Genomic DNA, 20,519 nt, shown 5'->3' with positions numbered 1-20,519 from the left:
TATCCTGGAGAGGAGACTATGAGGCTTTGAGTGTGCATCAGTCAGGGCCCCAGCAGGAATCAGACATTACGCTCACAAGTGTTCATTGCAGAGAGCTGAATGAAGGGACTATTTACAGAGGCATGAGCAGAGCTAAGGGATTCCACAAGAGATGGTGACTCACTTAGGGACTGACAACACTGGGAAGCCTTTTGAGGGAAAAGAGGGAGGGAATGATGACACAGAAGACCAAAGACAGCATGAGGATTTGGAGGAGCTGCCATCTTCTGATATAGTTCCTGCCAGAACCACCGTAAAGCAGAAGGAGGGAGGGAGGGGGGAGGGAGGAAGAAGGGAAGGAGGGAGGGAGAATTGAGAGATACCCCCACCTCTTACTTCCACCCTGCAGTCTCTGGATGGAGCCACTCATTGACTAAATAAAAAAGGAAGCCAGAGAGCAAAGGTGTCCAGGAGGCCATGCAGTCCATAGAATCCAACTTCTCAGAGGACAGAAAAGGGCAGAGAAGAGATTGTGTGTGTGTGTGTGTGTGTGTGTGTGTGTGTGCGCGCGCGCGCGCGTGCGCACGCATGCACGCATGCACACGTATATGCTTGGCAGGGAGGGTAAATGGAGAATAACTAACACAGTGCCTACCTACTATACTCACAGCTCCCTTCTTTGAGAAGCTGAGGTAACAAACACCCTTATAGGCTCCGTGTTTTACACCTTGGATCCCAACGTGCTGGCCACAGCCAAAGTGATAAAACAATACAGTGACTAACATTTGTTGAGTGCTTTACATTACTCAACTAATTTAATACTCTTATCATAATAACCTAGAAGTAATATTCTTTTTTATGCTTCCTATTTTATAGATGGAGAAACTGTGGCATTTGGAGATTAAATAATTTACCCAATGTTGACTAGTAAGTAGATAAGGGATGATTTAAACCCAGGGAAGTAGTTTGGCTCTAGAGTTGTTCTTTTAACCACTACACTCAGTGGAATAGGGATTCAGCAGGACTCCATAGGCTGTCCAGCAACCTTGGCCTAAAGGTAGAGCTGTGCCTTACAGAGGTGCTTGCTACTATATGGTAACTGCTGGCCACAATCGGATATTCTCTCTAAGAGGAACCTGAATGGAAGCTACAGAGCAAGTCATTGGACCATGGGGTTCAAAGATCTGAGAGAAAAGGAGGGCAGTTAGTATGGCAGGAGAAGTGATTAGCTTAATCATCAGTATGCCTGAGTCACCACTGTGGGAAACCGTGGACTGTAGATGGGATAACTGTAGATGGGATAACTAGAGCTGTCGCTAAGTTGACAGAACAGATGCTGGCCTTCTAGAACTGTGATGTACCCTGATCAAGGCTGCAGTTTGGTGAGGCCTGCCCATCAGTTAGCTGATGCTTTTTCTTCTTTCTTACTTTCCTTTGGGTCTTTACAGTAATTCTCCACCAATTGAGGAAATCTGAACACAGTATGTTCCTTGCATGCTAATACTGTCCAACAGAGATGAGTTAATTACTTCAATATATGAGGGTCTCTTGGGCAAACAAGAGTCACCAGTCTTTTTGTTTTTTTTCTCTCTATTTTCTTCTGGAAAGAAAGAGCAGAAATTGACACAATGTAGTCTAAAAAATGTAGGTCAGTTATATAGGAGCTGTACCATGATAGACACTTCCAAGGGAGGATATGAAAACATCTATTCTGGAGAACTTTAAAAATAGTCTCCTCATCTATCCAGGGGTGGTTTCCACGAGATACTGCCTGAAGGCACAATGGCTCCCAGCTGTGGTTCCATAGACCTGTCAGGTCCCTTAGGAGGTTTTCACTGTCATCTACAGAGTGAGGGAGGGAAATAAAGACATTGGTCTCTCTGTCAGTGTCTCTGTCTGTTTCTCTGTCTCTGCCTCTGTCTCTCTCTCAGCATTAGTATTAGATTGTTTACTGTCATTTCTTAAGACAGACTATTCTTTTTGTTTGTGTTAAAGTATCCTCTTTTATAAAATTATGGTGATGGGAGGTGATAGTAGATAGTAGTGTGTTTTTTTTCCTTTTTAAAATTGCCTTACTTGCCAAAATAAAAAGTTGGCAAATATTTCTCAGTCTCATTTTTTAAAAATGTCATTTGTCTGTGAGAACTAAATATCTGAAAACCGTCGGCCCAAAGGACCTCTTAAGGTCTCTACTAGCTGTAAGATTCTAGGTTTTAAAGTCTTGAGATAACAGAAAATCAAAAGGACTGGGGAGGCAGGATGATTTTTTATTTAACCTACCAAAGTAACAATTTAATGGAGTCTAACCATCTTAGACATAAAAGGTAATAAGTGGAGATGCCTATAAGTTAAAATTTTGCAGTTTCTAAGTAGAAATGACAGTCTAAATGTCAAATCTAAAAACATGGCCTAAAGAACGCCACACCAAAGGTCACAGTTAGAAGGCAATGCTCAGCTCTGGAGACAGTTATAAGCCAGAGAGTATGTGATTCCACTGGTGTGTAGCCATCATGAAAAGGGAACTAAAACTGTTTGAAGCAAGAATGTATCAAAAGGGAACTCTAACCAGGCATGAAGGAAGTGTTTAAATGAAAAAACACCTAGATCCTTTAGATCAGGTGTGGGGAACGGCAGGCCGCGGGCTGTATAAGGCCCACAAAATCATTTGGTCTGGTACTGCCAAGGCATGAGGGGTGAATTAATTCAATGTTTGACCAAATATAGCAGGCTGATTTTTAAGTTGATAATTTTGTATGGCCCGCAAGTAATGTAAATATACAAATGGTCCTTGGCAGAAATAAGGTTCCCCACCCCTGCTTTAGATAAAAGAAAGCCTGTAATTATTCCAAATGCAAATTAATATGCAATCAGTACATTCCATTTTGAGATTGTCATACTACTATTTACATAGAATTATTTTAACATACCCAAGGCCTCTGCCAGGCCCCAAACCTTCTGTCCATAGATGTCGGTCTTGTTCCAAGCAAATGTGTAGACGAGATTAACTGCAGCAGGAAACCACTTGTGGGTGAGTCGCCCCTCCACAGCTACTGTGAGGTGTACTTTAACTATCCCCATGGGAATGGTTGAATGTGTCAGAAGGATCCGTAGCAGCGTTTTATACCCGGGGGTACGGCTGCTCAGATAACTCAGCCTCACAAAGCTGGAAGGAATGGGGATCTCCTCCTGTACAACCTGAAAGAAGAAAGCCAAATTGGTTCTGATCAGTGCTCACAGGTAGACCAGACTACTGCATGCTTTCTTGGCTTAGAAACAGATAAAAGGAGAGAGCTTAAAGGGATCTGTGGATGTAAAGCCACTTGTTCTAGAATCTTTGTGAGGCTGTATGTCCATAGGTTTTGAATTCTGCACTGAATCTGCATAGAGACAAGCCATCCAACCATGAGAACTATTCTCTTTTTTTTCCCTGCCAGGAATGTCTGTGAAAAGTACAATTTCAGTTTTTCAACAGTTTTCTAAACATTGCTTAGTAGTAGTAGATCACACTGCTGAATGTCAAGCAATTCAGTGACATGGGTGCCATTAAGTGGTCTTTTTCTTATATATACCCACACACAAAATCTTGTTCAGTGTGTTAAGTCATATATCACAAAACTATTGCTGTGATCCTTATTCAGGCTACACTCTTTAAGAGGAAGGTCTCCAGATGCAGGCCCAGCAAGTGATATTTTATGACAGAGATTATGGATTCCCTAGAATTAATCTTTACTGATGCCATCAAACTCGTCTTCTTTGGAGCTTTGGAATGACCCCGAGGCCAAATTTTTAATCAAATTTTGCTTACATATTTCTCTGTGTCTGGCTATACCAATAGCTGGGAAGTAGTTTTTCCAAGTTGGCACCTGTGACTGAAAAGCAAATAACTCCCAATAGCTCCTCTGAAAATTTTCTATTAAATGTTGGTCCCAGAGTGAAAATACTGCTTGGCTTCTTTAATGAATTCCTGTGACTTATTTGTTTATTAGCACAGATGGAGTTAAACAACCAAAAGTGGTCACTAAAAGTAAAGTTTGCATTTTGTGACTTTCAACTTTCAAAATACAGCCTATCCTATTTAACACATTTAAGGTGACATGCACAATGTGGATATTTCTGTGCCCTCATTCATGTTTAGCTCAGAACCCTGTCCCTCTTTCCTTTTCCCAAACTAGTACACTTAGTTAAACACATATCTCACATTGTCCAGCATTTCTGGCCATTACTTTCTTTTAAAAAAATATTTTTATTGATTTCAGAGAGGAAGGGAGAGGGAGAAAGAGATAGAAACATCAATGTTGAGAGAGAATCATTGATCGGCTGCCTCCTGCATTCCCCACATTGGGGATCAGCCTGAAACCTGGGCATGTGCCCTGACTGGGAATCGAACCCCGACCTCCTGGTTCATAGGTCAATGCTCAATCACTGAGCAACACCGGCTGGGTGCCAATCCTTTCTTTGAGGGCACAAATCTCTTTTGTCTACTCAATGCCCAGTTTTTCTTGCTCTACATTAGCTATTTGATACCATTGGCTCTGTCTTCTTAGATGGTGGCAGAAGCACAACAGAAGAGAATAGCATGCTACTTAGTACCTTAGCATTTCATTTCCCCAAGAAAACATGCAATCCTAAATCAGTTTGAAAACTTTTGTGCTGAAAGAGATCTATACTTCCTTATGACCTCTGTGAAGAGATTGGCATATCAGTCAAATGTACTCATTAATAGTGTCCTGTTTTTACTTCCTTTCTAAGATAAAACAATGGAACTGACAGGAGTGACAACTCTTTGGACTCCTTGTCCCATACAGCACTATTTTTTTGTGAGTCTTTCTTAAGAGGTATCCTACAGGCACTGCTAATAGTTGGTGGGGATGTTGTTATGGAAGGAAAACCAATTCAATCCTGGAATGTCCATTTATTTCTTCTTGAGTATACTTTTTGAATTATGGATCTGTATGACTTGAGTTCATTTTGGTGGTTTCCATATTAACTATCTTTAAAATGTTTCTATAATGTAGTGAGAGAATTGTACTATGGATGTTTGAATGACTTAACATTGAAGTTAAAATATTAAGTGCTCAATAAAGAAAAATTTTCAGAAATCCTAAAATATCAAGGTTCCTCTGATTATAAAGCTTGAACACTCAAAAACAAAGCTTTAAACATTAAAGCCCATAGCCTTGAAAACTACCCTCACTAAACACAGTTAAATAAGAGGAATTGTCAAGACTTCTAAGAACAACGACAATGGATGTAAACTTGACAATGAACGAAAACTAGAGTTTTAAAAGAGCTTTCATTTCAGAAGCACAAATGGTCCCACCTTATTGATTATACTGTTATCATGATTGAGCCTTCTAGCTTTGTTCCTTAGAGCACAGTGTTCATTAGGTCAAGGTTTGGGGTTTAATTCTCATGACAACTAGTTCATCTTGCTTTGTACCATGGCCACAGATAGCACCCTATAGCCCTGGCAAGCACTTTGCAAATGTGTGCCAAAGAGATTACATTTGAAGGCTTCTTTTGACAAATGAAGGGCAGCACATTATAGTACTAGCAGGAGTACAGGAAAAAGACTCTAGCCATTATGCATTGTTGAGCACCCCAAGATGCTATGATTTTATACTTTCAAAGGCCAATGCACTCACCTGCAGCTCAGGAACAATAGTTCCCCTCTCTGGACAGGACCCTCCAAATGATGTGAGCGGTGAAGGAAGCACAATAGGGTTTGGGCTGACAAAGTTGGAGATATCGCAGGATGATGGGTCTGATACAACTCTCCGCATGGTTACTTTGTCCACCACAATAAACTGATTCCAAGGCAACCAGAGTGTCCTCTTCTCAGACAGGAAAGGTGAACGATCAAAGATTAAGGTGACAGAGATACCACCAATGGCTACGAGGTCAAAGCTGTGATGGAAAATTATAAGACAGTTTTAAGCAAACGAACAACCAAAATAAAGTTAAAAAATAGTTAATTTTAGTGTACTTTCTTTTGAGACTCAATATATCCATTCATATTCTCTGTTATAAGTTCCCTCTAGCTCAGTATTCATTCCATGGATGACTTCTTTTCACTATCCAGTAGACTTCTGAGAAAAAAATTTCCTATCACCAGTTGATATTCACCCTGAATTTGTAAGCCATTTTAATACTATCTTAAACAAAACTACTGCATCCATTTCTTCAAAGTCAAATGTGATATCACTGCTACCCTTTGTGCCAGAGATAACCGAAAGATGACCATTTCATATTCAGCAGCATCTAATGTATTATTCATCCTCAAAAAAAAAAAAACACCAAGAAAAGTAGGAGGCAAAGGTTAAATATCTTGTTCAGGATCACAAACATAGTGTCAGAAACCTGATGGTGTCTTTGAGATGGCATTTGGAGAAAGAAGCCAGCAGAGGAAAATTGTTCAGTGAAATTTGCTTGAACAATACCATGTCTGTACCCTGAAAATATGACTATCCCCATTGGCTCCTGATTCTACTTGAACTCTGTATTTAGGATTCTTGGTTTCCTTTAGAAAGCCTCATGGTCTTCTTTTGTAAGATAGCCCGTAATGGATCCTGTCTATCTCCACTGACAATTCCGTCCATACCTCTGACAAAGCAAGATCGCCTCTCCTGCAAGCACATCTCTGACATGACTCTTGCATTGGAGCATAACAGATTCAAATTTCAGTTTATTCTGTACTATGTGGTTCTCCCTTTCTCCTCTTTAAAGTATAATGATAATGAGCTTGAAAACACTCAAAAAGCATAAAATACTATGTAAAAGTAAGATAATAATAAATTTTATCATTATATTTTAAAAATGGATAAAGGGCAATATGATGCTTCTTAATATTCAAAGCAACTTGAATCCACATGAGAGAGATGTAATAATTCCCTGTATCAAAAAAGATCTTTCTGTAAAAACACCTTTTCAATGATAAAATGCCCTGATAATCAGACTTAATTATGGAGAGCTCACCACTCCCTTCATATGACATTTATTGTATTTATCATAGCATTACTAATCATGTCTTGTTGCAGAAATCTTCCAGATAAAGAAAAATGGACAATAACAAAGGATGGCTAATACTGTATAGTTTATTGTTGCTTTTTCAGTCAAGTAGCTGTAATATTAAGGCAGTTTCCAAAAAGAGGATTTGAAGAACTGCATTAGCTATAGAAAATAATCTAGGTTTGAACTAAAAAAAGAAAACACAAACCGCTTATGCTTATGGTTTAAGACAGAGAGGCTGAATTTATGATAATACAGGAGCAGTTTAAGGCAAGTATAGTGGGGAAAATCCAACATTACTTGTCAACAGACCTTTCCTTTAGTTCACATTCTACATTGATTTAACTCTATGCCCTTGGGCAAGTTTATTTGCTTCACCCAAATCTTAGTTCTTGACTCTTTTAAACTGAAGTGCTTATTTATTTGAAAACAAACACAAGCAGCAACAACAAAAAATACAAAATAAACTATCCAAGCAAGAACATATGTACCTGGGAATTATACCCTACTTCTAGAAATATTAGCAGACAGGGCAGGCTTCTTGTTTTTTAGGATAATGTGATTTTTGGCTTCATCTATCTGCACCTGGGTTCAAATCCCAGCTCTACTATGTTCACTTTGTGTCTTTGGGCTAGTTATTTAACATCCACGAGTGTCAGTGTCCTCATTAGTAAAATGGGCTAACATGATCTATCACTCAGCTACTACTGAAAATGAGTAAATAGCATAAAGACAAGAATTAAGCCCTGGCCGGTGTGGCTTAGTCATTTGGATTCTGATTGGTCCATGCACTGAAAGGCTGCCAGTTTACCAGGCAGAGCACATGCCTGGGTTGTGGGCTAGCCGATCAATATTTCTCTCTTTCTCTCTCTCCCTCTCCCTTTCTCTTTAAAAATCAATGAAGAAATCTTTTAAAAAAGACAAGAGTCAAACATATATGAGAATCAGAGGGAACCCTCTCTTCATCTTATGAAGTCTTCCAAAGTTTTTGAGACCTTTAATGCTTCTCAAGAATCACCTATTTGGCTTGTCACTAGCTAAAATATTTATAGTTTTCTTCAACACTTAACTAAGCACCTGCTATCTAAGTTGAAGGTGGTAAATCATAGAAGATAAGAGCCAGATTACTTGGGTTCAACTTTTGGGCTCTACCTTATTAGCTGTGTTAATTTGAATAAGTCTTCTCATCTGCAAATGGGGAGAATGATAATAATGATTCCTAACTCATATAGTTGTTGTGAGGATGAAACAATGACATTCATGTAAATGCCTGGCATAGAGTGGATACTCATACATATTTGTTTCTCTTTCAGAATTGCCTTTTTTCCTTTTCTGATACTTTGGTGCCTCCCAATCTGCATTATCTATTCTTACTTTTAGAGGGCTGTGTATCCACTCCCATCCTCCCCTCTGCTTTTTATACATCACTTTGGTCCCATGACCTAGACTTTTTCTGGTTCTCTAGGGAAAGTTGTCACTTAATTTGTGCAAATGGATGATAATAGGGGTAATTATTTCCATATCCCACATAACATGTTTGTATTTAATGGGGATTTTGAGAGTCAATAGCTTAACCAAAAGAAGTGATCTTTTTGGTGGGAACTACAGGCACAGTAGCAGACCAGTGAAATTGAGAATTGGAGACAGAGGCTCTTGCATATCTGATCTTATCTTATCTTGCATGTCACACTCTGACCTAATAGGTATCTAAATGCTAATCTCAGCCTTTCTATAATCCTTTTGCCCTCAGGTCTAGCTTCCTTATGATATGCTGCTTCTGAAATGTACTTATTCGATCTGAGGTAGCAATAAGCAGAGACATATAAATGGAAACTCTCATCATACTGTCACTTTATGTCCAAGAGATGACAACAGGACAGTCTGGTTGGCATTTGGGGAACATATTTTGAATGCTGACACCCTTTGTGGAGCCTGAGGGAAGAGTTATTGCCTGAGGGGACTCTGGCTAGTATCTGTCATCTACATAAACTTATAGTGAGCTCAGGGAAAAGGGTCTTGGCATTTTATTTAAAACTAAAAACACAAAAAAATGTCCCTCTTTAATATTTTTCTATAAACTGGAAACAAATTGTTAGGCTTTTTAGACATCAAGTTTCTTTTATGTTCTCTTGTGAATATCAAACAATCCACTGAAAACTTTGTACACAAGCTAAAAAAAAACTGAAGGCTCATCAGTTCTCCATGAGAAGTAAAATGTCCCTGAGGGCATAGTCTTTTTAAAGCAATAATCCATTTCTCACTTTCTGGAACATGGTGGAACATGCTGGTGAGGGAGAGGTCAGTTTTGAGTACCAGCTACTGGTGAGTGAACTAGTGAAATTCCATCATTCAATCTAACAGGGAGAAGGATCCATTTGAGTTACTAATGAGGCGATTATGGAATATTTGAAAGGAAATTCAGTTTGTATTACTCATGTATACAGACATAAGCAATATATATGTGTGTGTATAGCGTGTGTGTGTGTGTGTGTGTGTGTGTGTGTGTGTGTGTGTGTATACTAGTGACCTGGTGCATGGATTCATGCACATTGAAAGGAAATTAATTAGAAGGTGGCCAGTGGGTTGGGACTTGGTGAGAAGGGCCGGCCATGCCCTGGAGCCAACCTCCCGTGGTCCCTCCCTGGCGTCTGCAGAGTGAGGAGGGTCCCTCCAGCAAGTGGGGTCCCTCAGCCTGGCCTATGGGGATCGGACCGAAACTGGCTCTTCGACATCCCCCAAAGGGCACTTTGTAAAGTTGCTGTAGTACAGGGTGTGGAAAGCAAATGCAAGTGTGCAGTAAACCAGATTCGGGACTGCCAGTGCCCCAGCAATAACATAGCCCACAGCCAAAGGTGGAATTGTGAAGACCCGCGAGTAATTGGGCTCCCTCCTCTCTGGTTTCGGGGTGCGTCACCCAAGAACTGCCGCTGCCAAGTCACTGCAGCTTGGCAGCTCCTGTGTTGAGCGTCTTCCCCCTGGTGGTCAGTGTGCATCATAGCGATTGGTGGGATGGTTGGACACTTAGCATATTAGCCTTTTATATATATACTAGAAGCCCGTTGCACGAAGTTTCGTGCAATAGACTTCCCTTCACCTGGCTGCCAGCACCAGTTTTCGTCTGGCCACCCGCCAATCGGAGCGCCTCCTGAAGGCTGAGGGCGGGACTCAAGAGGCGCTCTGATCTGGGGGTGGCCAGAGAAAAACTGGTACTGGTGGAAAACTGGTGCCCGCAGCCACGCAATCAGCCACCCCGAGTTCCGACACCGGCGTCTTCCGCCTGCCCCATGGGTCCTCCCGCAGCGCCGGCCGTTTAGGCCGGTGGGACGAGTCCCCGCCCCCTGTTCCTACAGCCAGCCAATCGGCCACCCTGAGTCCTGCCCCCCGCCCCTCCAGCCGGCCCAATAGTGGGCATAGCAGAGTGATGCAATTTGCATATTACCTTTTTATTATGTAGGACTAGAGGTCTGGGGTCCCTAAGCCCAGCCTACACTCTCTTCAATTCGGGAACCCTCAGGGGATGTCTGACTGACAGTTTAGGCCCAATTTCACAATCCAGGACCTTTGGCTCCTAACCACTTGCTTGCCTGACTGCCTGATCGCCCCTAACCATTGTGCATGCCTGCCTGATCACCCCTAACCCCTCTGCCTGCCTGCCTGATCACCTCTAACCACCTCTGCCTGCCTGCCTGATGCCACCAACTGCTCCCCTGCTGGCCTGATCGCCCCTAACTGCTCTCCCCTGCCAGCCTGATTGCCCATAACTGCCTCTGCCTTGGCCCCACCACCGTGGCTTTGTCCAGAAGGATGTCTGGAAGCACGTCTGGAAGACGTCCAGTCTATCTGGTTTAATTATCATATTACCCTTTTATTAGTATAGACTAGAGGCCCTGTGCACGAAATTTGTGCACTGGGGGGGCGGTCCCTCAGCCCAGCCTGCACCCTCTCGCAGTCTGGGACCCCTCACTCCTTACCGCTTGCTTGCTCTCTGCTCCTTACCACTTGGCTCACTGCATCTTAGCACTGCCATGAAGGAGGGAGAGGCTCCCACCACCGCCGCTGTGCTCGCCAGACATGAGCCCGGCTTCTGGCTGAGTGGCGCTCCTCCCGTGGGAGCACACTGATCACCAGGGGGCAGCTCCTGCATTGAGTGTCTGCCCCCTGGTGGTCAGTGCGCATCATAGCGACTGGTCATTCTGGTCCATTCTGGTCATTCCACCTTAACGGTTGCTTAGGCTTTTATTTTATATATATACTAGAGGCCCAGTGCATGAAAATTCATGCACTGAGGGGGGGGGTCCCCTCAGCCCGGCATGCCCCATCTCACAGTCCGGGAGTCCTCAGGGGTGGGAGGTGACCTGGCGATCAGGGGAAGTCGACGCCCCCTTCACACCTCTGCTGCTGCCACTGTCAGCAGTGCAAGCCTTGGCTGGCCCTGGTTACCTGCACCTCAGGCCGGCCCTGGGTGGCTGGGAAGCTGACATCTGAGGCTTGCCTGCGCCTCAGGCATTGGCTGGGCAGCCACCATCCAAGTCTTGCCTGTGCCTTGTGCTGGCCCTTGGTGGCTGGGGGGCTGAGGGGACTGGGGAACTCTGGAGGCAGGCGTGCACAGAGCGGCCGGGTCCGCCTGCCGCCCCAGTGGGACTGAGGGGACTGGGTGCCATCATCTTGTGGCTGTGGGCGCCGCCATATTTGAGGGCATGGCAGTCAATTAGCATATTCCCTCCTTATGGCTGTGGGCTCTGCCATCTTTGCGACAGCATGAGGGTCAATTAGCATATTACCTCTTTATTAGTTGTATGTATATAGACATACATATGTATATATGTATATATATATATTTTTCAGACTATCTGCATCCAGAGTAGCTCTGCTGAACTTGTTATAATGAATAGATGGCTAGTTAATAATATTATAATTTACATAAAAATCCATATGATTAGTTGTTTTCTTATATAGGTTAAAACTCTTCCTTATTATCTTCTGTAACTAATTTTTATAAGCATTTTCTTGACAAGCAGTTGAAAACTAAATTCAGCTAGCCCAAGTTGAACAATTAACAATTCCAGAGTGGTTTGGAATTGATTGTAGGTTCTTGAAATGAGATAGTTTCTCACACTGTAATAAAGCTCCAAGCCAACTGGCCTCTTTATGTGAGTACTGAAGCGGCTTGTTATGAGTATGACATTTTAAGGGTAGCCGCCTGGAGACTAGGGCACCTCAAAGCCATTATTACAATGTTCCTGAGGGTCATAAATAGATACCTTTGGACACATGGGTGTATTGATGCAAATATTCTAAATAAATGTCTGTATAAACAATAGCAACAACAATGTTTTTGTGAGCAAATCCATTTCCAGGAGGAAAAGATTTTCCTTAGTGGTCATGCTTCCCAAGTCTCAGAGAACCTTGAGAAGCTGTTAGAGAGAAGCTTTATGCTTGGAGCTTAAGGTTAAATCACTATGGTTATATAGACATCAAAGGCAATTGGTTAGTCTGACCATGGTTGTCAACCAGTTTCAGCCACTAGTAAAATAGGCAGTCTAGGAAGGACACATTTTTAAACAAGTCTTAATGTCGTTGAATTCTATTTTTTTTGGAGAAACATTTTGGACACGTTCATTTTTAAAATATTTTGAGACTGTCATGGAAGAACAGCCCAAACCGTCCATGGCTTTCTCTTTACTACCTGCATCGCCTCACTGAATGTTGAAGCTGGCTTTATAAATGGAATTAGGTGAAGGCTAGAAAACTTTCCAATGGTCAGGCTTTCAAGAAGACTTGAGAGTATGAGTACAGGGTTAGAAAAGAAATTTGGTTTGATTTAGGTGGGGAATAGAGGAGATAAATATCACCAATGACTTTTCAAGATACAGCCAGAAGAAAGATGGGCTTACAAGCATTATATCCCCTGAGGCCTGGTTTCACTCATGTTTTAGAAGTCCGTATTTGGCCCCCACCAATGATCAGAAGCAATATTGACCTACCTTCCATCTTGCCGGCTGATGGTAAACCCATAATCACTGTGGTGTAAGAAACTAACATTCACTCCTACTAGAGGGGTTCCATCTACAGCCACCACTTGGCCTCGAATCACACAAGCACGCCTGTAATGTAAAATCAAAGACAAATATAAAAGCATGTTGAAACTAGAGTCTAGAAGCCAAGTTGGAGAAACTTTGGAAAACACAGTCAGGTATAACAAAGAAAACAATTTCACCAACCAGTAGTAACTACTAATAACATGTTGGGGAGGGTGTTTGTATCATTTTTACCCACCAAAATTGGGATTATGCTTGGTATAGTTCTGTATACAGATATTTTTAAGTTACAGTATATTATTCACACTGATTAATGTAATAAGAAATTACTTAATATACTAGTAGCTTTTTGTTATTATATAAAATAGCCTTAAATTAATATTCCTTAACTTGTTTAAGCCATTCCCTACTTTAGGACATTTTGTTGTTTCTTGATTTTTTTCTGCATTGAATTTCTTATTATTTCCTTGGGAGGCAGTCTTAGCTGTGGGAGGATATTTTTCTGTTATTAAAATTAATTATATTATTTAACATATAATACATTGTAGATATGACTAAAATCCCTGCTGACCACCTCCATCTTAGTTCCTGCTCTTCTCCCCAGAAGTAATCAGCAGTATCACTTTGTTATGTACATTTTCTATGCATTCACATACACAGGTGTGAACATTTTTAAGGCTCTTGGTACATACTGCCAATTGCTTTACTGGAAGAACAATTTTCTATAATAACTAAGCAGACTTGGTTGGGTGAATTTTAAGAGTTAAAGTCTGCAAAAGAGACATGCTCTCTGACTATAGTACCCTATTTCTCTTGCCTAATTGACGTAAAATATTTCAGGAGGGTTTTCCTTTAAACAAATGAGTTTCATCCTTACCCAAGAATGGGATTCCATTAAACTAGTTCTTAAACCAGGGCTGTCACCAAGGGGCACAGTCCACTAAAACAAGTATATTTTCAGCTCTAGCCTGGCCAACAAGTTGTAACAAATTTCAGTATCTTGGTAGTTAGGAGGGCCAAGGGGCAAATCCCAACAAAGATTTTTTACTGCTCTGCTGTTATTGGGGGGTAGCAGGGGATGGCAGGGAGTTTTTCACTGGAGTTCAATCCTAGTCTTGGCAACTGAGCACTAGAATGTACATTTTTCTAGCTGGAGCTGGTAGGGTTGAGGAAGTCTGGGCAAGCTCAATGGTTTTTCCTGGCATTAATGTCAGATTTTTCACCAAGTGGGATACAGAGTATCCAGGGAAGTTAAATCTTGGTTTAAAAGGAGCCATGTTGCCCTGACCAGCGTGGTTCAGTGGATTGGAGCCTTGTCCCATAGACCCGGGGGTGGTGGGTTCAATTCCAGGTCAGGGCATGTCCCCCGGGTTGTTTTGTGGGTTCCATCGCTGTTGGGGCACTTGTAGGAGGAGCTGATTTCTCTCTCTCTCTTTCTCTCTCTCTCTTTCTCTCTCCCTTTCTGCCAAGATCAATAAAAAGGGCACATATTATTTGGGCAAATATGGCTTTCCAAAGTAACCATAATTTTATCCTGTCATTAGACATTATTTGAAAAGAATCAGCAATTCAAGGTCATGTATCTAAAGACTCATGGCCAAAAAGATCATTTGCGTGAGAGAAAAAAAAATATCTGAAAAACCAGCCAAAGCTTGTTTTATATGCTATAGCTAATAAACTTCACTAGTAAAGTCTATTGCAATCAGAGGAATTGGATATGTTATACTGATAGGATTTATCCTGATTACCTAAGGCCTTCCCACAACACAAACTACACACCATTAAGTATTACACAAGGTAAGCTAGTATAGTTGTTGCTATTAGTGTTTTTGTATATTGAGTTCATAGACCAAAAGTCCTAGTTCTGATGTAGATCAGTGGCTTTCTGTCCAATGAGCTGTCCATTTAATGAATTCTTTATGTCATGGTTCTGAATGGCATGGTAATGGCATATTGACACTTGCTTTGCCTTGTCTGATTCCCCTAGTGTCTTTTGGGAAGATTTTGAAATACCATTTGTTCTAATAGAGAAGACAGTTGAAAGTCACTGAATTCTGGATTTTGAACTAATCCTGAGAGATCTGGTCCCATTTCTAAGTTCTATGTAACAAGAAATGAAAATAAAAGGAGGATTCTAGTTATAGACAGTAACATTTTGAAGGTCTTTACAAAGCAAAATTTGACAAGTTGGGTATAAATTAAGTATAAACAAGCTGAGAAAATCTCCTGCAAAGTATATAGGAATTGGAGCAAGAGGGGCTGAGAAGAGACTGTATGTTAATGAGGCCAAACCAGTTGAAAATCAGTTAAACATTGCTTCCCGAGCCCTAAGTGCTGATGGCTTTTTGGGGGGTGTGGTGGGACGTAATTGTGAACTTGCCAAGGCTCTACCAGTTAACAAGGTGGCGTTTGCAACAATAATGCATACCTAGGTGGTCACTGATTCCCTATTGGGAAGACAATTCTACCCTTGCTCATTTTATTTGTTCACATTAATCTAGACATTGTGTCTTCCCACAGCTGTACTAGGCTCAATTATTTTTGTTTTTTATTTTGTCAAGCCTAGTTGGCATTATTTGCTCATATTTTATGACAGACACAGACCTCTTTTCTGTGCTGCTCTTTTATTTTCTATACAGCTTATATTTATGAAGGACCAGGCTGGTGAGTGAAAGTGTCATAAAAGTCATCATTAGTCTGTGCATTTCTCTTGTATTCCTCTCTCCCTTCATTCAGTATCTCATTCTGAGTAGACTTGTCTTTAGACTCTTCTGCTCTTTAGTATTCATCATATTTTATGAAGCACACAGATTTGTGTGATAACAACTCATCAAAGTCATCATTATTCAAGACATTGTCTACCTGTTCTTCTTCTCATTCATTTCTCTCTTCATCAGTCATAAATAATGTGCAGACTTATCTTTTAACTCCCCTACTTTTTTATTCCTCATATATTATGATCCACACCAATTCACAGCATACGATAAAGCCCCATAAAAACTTATTATTTTACATTTATCAGCATTGAACTCTCTTTGTAATGTACTAGATTTTAAATGTTTTAAGATTCTCTGTATCTTGCTGCATTTGCTCCCATTATTTACACACTCCATGTCATCCATTTTTCACAAGAATAACTCTTAGCTCCTTTTATTTCTTGATTACTAGTACTTACCACAATCTTTGACCAACATCAGTCATCCTATGTCAGTGTAATTTATCTAAATTTTGGGACAGTATTAAACTATTCTTTTTACATTTTCAGTAATCTTGATTGGCACTGCATGTAGAAACCTGGGGAAAATTCTTCTCAGGCAAACTCTCCATTTCAAACAGAAAGCTTGAGTCCACTTGCTTCCCCAGGCTATTCCAGCCTCAGATGACCCTCAGAGAACCTTCATACATATTCTGGGCAAGTATGGTGTATTGTGCCACTTGTTCAGCTCAACTGCCATTTTGTGAACTCCCAGCTTCTGAACTTAATTTTCTTCAGAATTGTGGATCTGCTTTATTTTTCCTGATTCACACAGCCACTAAAATATAATACCCCCATTTATATATTCTGTTCATATTATGCTTCTCATATCCAAGTCAGCTTGTATAATTCATCTTTTTCCTAGGTTAGATCCTTGCTTAAGTACTGAGGTGTGCATGGTGAGGGGCCTGGCTTTGGTAGTACCACAATCCTGCTTTCTGTGCTATTCATCATTACCATTGTGGCACATCTCTGTCACCTCTCCCAGAGAGTCTCTGTCCTTCATCTCTCTTGGGGAAACATCTTGAGCTCTTAAAGTTTTGCCACATCAAACTAGCCTCAACATGAGTCTGAATCCTTCAAGGAAATGTTATTCTGAAACTTTTTCAATTAAATAATACACAGGACTCTACTGGAATTTTCAAACCAGATGATAGAAGCTACTGTCTGTGCTGTCATGGAGGGGCCCTGCACATGTATATTGCAGGTAAGTTCTCAGTGTAACTGTCTTTTTTGTTGGTGTGTGTATGTTCGCATACTCTGCCAATTCACAAAATGGCAGTTGAGCTGAACAAGTGGCACAATATACCATACTTGCCAAGAATATGTATGAAGGTTCTCTGAGGGTCATCTGAGGCTGGAGTAGCCTGGGGAAGCAAGTGGACTCAAGCTTTCTGTTTGAAATAACCTGAATGGTATCCCATCTTTGCCTGGGGTTTTCCTTCTTTGATTCAGACATGGGTGAGATGCTTTGTTTTCCTTGAAGCTTTATAAAGACGAAACTCTCCCTGCTGTTGTGGGTTACAGCATGTGAACTTGAACTTAGATAGACATACCCAATGTGACTTTAAAAACATGTATGGGGGAAATCACCCCTCTCAAGTGTCTCTTTTCCTGTTCTCTGGAGAATACAGGCTGCTGCCAAACTGTCTACTTGCTGTCATTATGCTAAAGCAACAACCCCAAAGGAATTGTTTCTCCCTTTACTGAAATGCTGAATCCTCTTGGTGTTTGAAGCTTGGTCTGAAGAACAGGGCATCATGGAAAATGCAAGTCAGACTACACTTTACTGAGAGCCTTATTTAAACTAACAAGCTGCTTGTTAGACAGTTCTGATTCAAAAGGTCTAATTTATTTTGTATTTGCTATTTTCATAGCATAGTCAAATTATTCCCAGTCTTCAATAAACTCTTGGTTCCATTCTCCTCTTCCTTTATTTGTTGTCTTTTGTCTTCCTTTGTCAAATTTCCAATATTCATTCAGCACCTCACACAAAAACATTAACATCAAGCACAAAAGTTGAGTTGAAAAACAAGGCTGAAAACTAAATTGCTGAAAGAAGATGTAATTTACTGCATTGTGTTTCTGATTAAAATCTTTCTTAAGGAAATGAGGCTCAGGGTTGGGAAAGTTATAGCTATTTGATTTTGTTGCTAACATGAGCATAAGCAACTTTTGAAGGGTAACATTTAAAATCGAGGACCTGGCCAGCAGGGGATCTAGCATCTGGTGGGCAGGTTAGGTGGTTTTCTCCATGGGGACAGATGAACTCCTTTCCACAGGTGACAGCTCTGGTCAAGAGTTAGCAAAGAGGACTGGGCTGGGAGAGGCCATGTGAATTCTCTGCTCACTAGTGTTGGAATCCTGCCCTGTAAATTCCTCCATGAGCTGTAAGTTGGTTCAAGTCTCCAAGGAACAGAAACCTGTTGCAGAGGGGGTGTGGTTTGATGGTTCTCCTGACATCTTCTCCTGCTGGCTTCTTAGAGCGAGTTGTAGATTGTGCTATTTGGACTAAAGCATTGCTGCTTCAGGTCCCTATTAGAATGCATATACCTGAGTGGTTGGGGCAAAGGGCTTAAGCTGTCCTCTTATCCCCTGCCAAAATGTGATGAATCAAGACTCTTCTCTTGAGTGTAATTTTGGGACTGTGGTGCTGGTCCTCAGTCCTTCCTGGTTATCTTTCTCTCATATGGACCACTGGTTCTCAAACTTGATCCTGCACCAGATCACCTGGAAGGCTTGATAAAACAGACTGCTGCCGCAACCCAGTGTTTCTAAAATTTGGAACCACTGCTTTAGGGAAAGCAAGACCAGTACATAATTAGTCAATTCAAATGTATGAACTGAGGAGGGAGGCAGGGGACATAAACCATATAAAGGTAGACAAGTCACCAACTGGTTCACAGTCTTACCATTGTGCAATCTGTGAAGAATGACTTTTTAACTCTTCATACACACTCTGGGAAATGGTTTGTAAAACTAGTTTGGAGAGTCATGTTGAAACTGTCATTACAAAGTGGCAGTTGGACTAAAAGATGAACTGTAGGGTCTGTTCAATTCCGGTGATTATAAAATGGAAAAATGTTTTAACCTGATTTGTCTGTCCCAAATAAGTGTCAATTTCTTCCCCACCCATATTATTCTCATTAGATAGTGCTCATATCCGTGTTATTGCACTAGGCATAGCCTGTCTTGGGTAAGAGTTCTGTATCTGTCTGTCCTCCCTATTAGATAGTCTATGGCAAGGACTGTGTGATTTTCCTCTCTGCATCCTTCCCAGTGTCTGGTGTACACACTGTGTGCTCAGAGAATTTCCATTCAAATATTTTTGTATGAAGTTATAAGATATTTGCCACCTACCCTCACAGTACTGCTTCAAGGGTTTCAGAGACTACTTTGAGAATCCTGTGTGACAGATGTCTTACAGTTCAGTTATTAGAAGCCAGCATTCTCGGTTGTGTATTATGACTTTCTCATCATAAGAGTTTTGTTTGATAATTGACTACTTCAGGGAATTAAATAGCACCACTGTGACTCAGAGGAATGAATGAATAGTACTCCTCAAATGCTTACTTTATAAACACTAACCCCATTATTCTTTTATATATTACCATATAATGACAATTTTAAATTTCATAATTTATATACATTTAAGGATTCTCGCATTCAGATATTTGAGGGGCTTCCACACAACAGATACTGGTTTTTTGACATACGCTACCTAAGCTATTACTGCACCATGAAAACATTTCAAGTTATAGCATAAACCTGTTTTCAATGTTCTGAAAATGCGAATGCAGTGAATGTTCTTATGCAAACCCAATAAAATCTCATTAGTTTTTACTTAAATAGAGCAGGCTGATTTAATCCTACTCAGTCGGTCACTAGCCCAAATAAATAATACCTACCAAATGGGTAACATTAAAAGCAGCTGGGAGCATTACCCATCAACATTCTAGGGCTCTGGGACAGGTGGTGCTATTGAAAATGCAGATAGCTTTTTAAGCAGAATTATTTTCCTCATGGCTAGTGATGTTTCAAGTAAAACAAAATGGGGGCACTCACCCTGAGGTAGGGTGGCTATTTTCCCATCTGCCCTGGTAATTGCTTGTCAAAAGTAAGCTTGCTTTGGATGCCTGAGATCCCCAAAGTAATGGGAAAAAGATCAAGTGTTTTGAAGCAATAAGAAAACTGACGACACAGTCACATTTTCAGGACTAAGTGCCAGTTTGTTTCATTTAGACACATGTTTATTTTTGTCCAGAATTTGAATCCTGAAATATTTGTCCTATAAGCCTTTGCAACTCTTAAACAGTCTCAAGTTTTTTGGTTCTTTCTTTTTTAAATTTGTTTTTGCCTGTTTTACACATTACTCAGATGGTTTATCTCTGTAATCAGCCTTATGGGGATTTATTAGCCTCATTAACCTTTCCTGTCACTTCTGTGTGAATCTGCCCTTCCAATAATGGGATAGTCATTAAATGTAGGGAAAGTCTGTGCTGTTGGCTGTAGCCTGGCCATGGATGACTGTTCCCTTCACAGAGGAAAAAAGGTGGCCTAGCTCTGTCCACACTGCTTCTAGCTCTGGCTTGCTAGTAATAACCGTTGTGACTTTTCCTAAGAAACGAATTGTTCTTGTTGTCATCTGTGCCTTATGGAAAGTTCTTCCCTGTCTTATCCTCAATCACCTCACAAAGACTCCATAACAAAAAAGTTACCCAATAAAAAGATTGCCTTTT

The 20,519-nt window shown here is 40.9% G+C and overlaps 1 protein-coding gene across 3 annotated transcripts in view; it reads right to left on the bottom strand.

Moving 5' to 3' along the window:
- TENM1 (teneurin transmembrane protein 1) overlaps positions 1 to 20,519 on the bottom strand; it is a gene marked incomplete at its 5' end in the record, with an annotated part of 652,563 nt that overhangs the window by 138,936 nt on the left and 493,108 nt on the right. For all 3 annotated transcript variants that reach the window (XM_079765170.1, XM_079765171.1, XM_079765172.1), the window contains 3 exons: positions 2,907 to 3,174; positions 5,625 to 5,886; positions 12,972 to 13,091. In XM_079765170.1, the coding sequence (XP_079621296.1) occupies positions 2,907 to 3,174; positions 5,625 to 5,886; positions 12,972 to 13,091 (650 nt within the window). The remainder of the gene's footprint in view (positions 1 to 2,906; positions 3,175 to 5,624; positions 5,887 to 12,971; positions 13,092 to 20,519) is intronic.

Source organism: Cnephaeus nilssonii (assembly GCF_951640355.1).
Source record: "Cnephaeus nilssonii genome assembly, chromosome: X".
Taxonomy (NCBI): domain Eukaryota; kingdom Metazoa; phylum Chordata; class Mammalia; order Chiroptera; family Vespertilionidae; genus Cnephaeus; species Cnephaeus nilssonii.
The sequence above is the reverse complement of the archived record's forward strand: the minus strand, read 5'-3'. Positions and strand labels throughout refer to the sequence as shown.